The sequence below is a fragment of the Austrofundulus limnaeus genome, unplaced genomic scaffold, assembly GCF_001266775.1.
Source record: "Austrofundulus limnaeus strain Quisiro unplaced genomic scaffold, Austrofundulus_limnaeus-1.0 Scaffold1149, whole genome shotgun sequence".
Lineage (NCBI taxonomy): Eukaryota > Metazoa > Chordata > Actinopteri > Cyprinodontiformes > Rivulidae > Austrofundulus > Austrofundulus limnaeus.
Window position 1 is genome coordinate 82,428 of NW_013953551.1, and position 1,413 is coordinate 83,840.

At 37.0% G+C, this 1,413-nt stretch overlaps 1 protein-coding gene across 2 annotated transcripts in view; it reads right to left on the bottom strand.

Annotated features, from left to right (window-relative positions):
• The window catches only part of LOC106534353 (TRAF2 and NCK-interacting protein kinase), a gene marked incomplete at its 5' end in the record, with an annotated part of 20,140 nt that overhangs the window by 11,505 nt on the left and 7,222 nt on the right, over positions 1-1,413 (bottom strand). Inside the window, 1 exon segment of one of the 2 annotated variants that reach the window (XM_014030962.1) lies at positions 125-130. Within the exon segment in view, the coding sequence (XP_013886416.1) occupies positions 125-130 (6 nt within the window). 2 annotated transcript variants of the gene reach the window in all.

Genomic DNA, 1,413 nt, shown 5'->3' on the forward strand with positions numbered 1-1,413 from the left:
TGTGTGTGTGTGTGTGTGTGTGTGTGTGTGTGTGTGTGTGTGTGTGTGTGTGTGTGTGTGTGTGTGTGCAGAAGCACTAAACATCTAATGATCTAGTCTAGAAGCGATGACGGCAGCAAGTCACCTTCATCTGTTTGGAACATCGGAGGAGATGTTGGCAGGGAAGGAGAGAGAAAAGAAGCATGGATGAAAAACAGAAATAAAATTAAAGAAAAAAATACAGAAACAAAAGTGACCAAGTGCATCCATTTAAGTATGGATCTGGGTCATTATTTAAAGTGATCTTCTGTCAAATAGTTATCAGTAGTTATTAGTTACAGTGTTTCAGAGCATGGAGAAAAGGGCAGAAGTTCTCCTTCAGGCTAGCCCAGTTGTTCCCGACCCTGATCCATCCTGCATGTTTTAAATGTTTTCCAGCTTTGACACATCTGATCTGTTTGCATGAGTGATTAACAAGCCTGCTGAAGTCAGGGAAACAAGAAGGATAGTGTTCCTCAAAGGCCAGAGTTGGGAGCTACTGAGCTAGGCTAACAGCTAGCCAAACAGGGGGCCAATGCTAATTGTTTTTCCATATTCTCTCTTAAAAACAGCATACATGAGTGAAAGAATGCTAATATAATAAACCATTTTTTGTTTATTTTCTTGCTGTTTTCTCAGCCGAACGTTATTGTTTAATATCAGCTCTTTCACACCAGTAGCTTGGTTTGGAGAAAGATTGATCAACAAGCCTGAAAAGTGTTTAAAATTGGTTCTTGTTTGGCTGGTCATTAGCCTAGCCTAGATCAACACTTCTGCCATTTTCTCCATATTCTGTGCTTTACAATTGATGAAGCACTGTCTAATAACTAGATGTCAAAACATCACCTCAAAAATCACCAGACTATCCCTTTAATAACAGACTGATTTGGAAAGGTTCAGGTTGTTTTACTCAAACCTGCTTCTACAGACACATAAATATAAAATGAACTGAACAAAAGGTATAAAATATAAGACAGAACTTCAACACTCTAAAGTGCCACAGGTGTCTTTTGTTGTTTTAGTCAACACTTTTAATTTAACACAAAGTTTTCAAATTTTAAATTCTTTTATGAGAGTGTTTTTAGTCTCAGAGAGAAAAGATATAATCGAAGAAACACAACTTTACTGGTGAGCTCAGAGGTGCCATCATTACTAGGGCTGTGCATTGGCAAGAATTTGGCGATACGATACATATCATGACAAAGGGGTCACGATATGATATATCCCGATATATTGCGATACTGTAAGCAAGGCGATATCTTGTGATTTTTTGGTCCAAAAACTATGTTAAATAAAAACCTTTTACTATGAAAAACCAAAATTCATTGTCTCAGAAAATTCTAATATTACATAGACATACTTTTGATACATTTAGCTGTGTTCTGCTTTGTATGT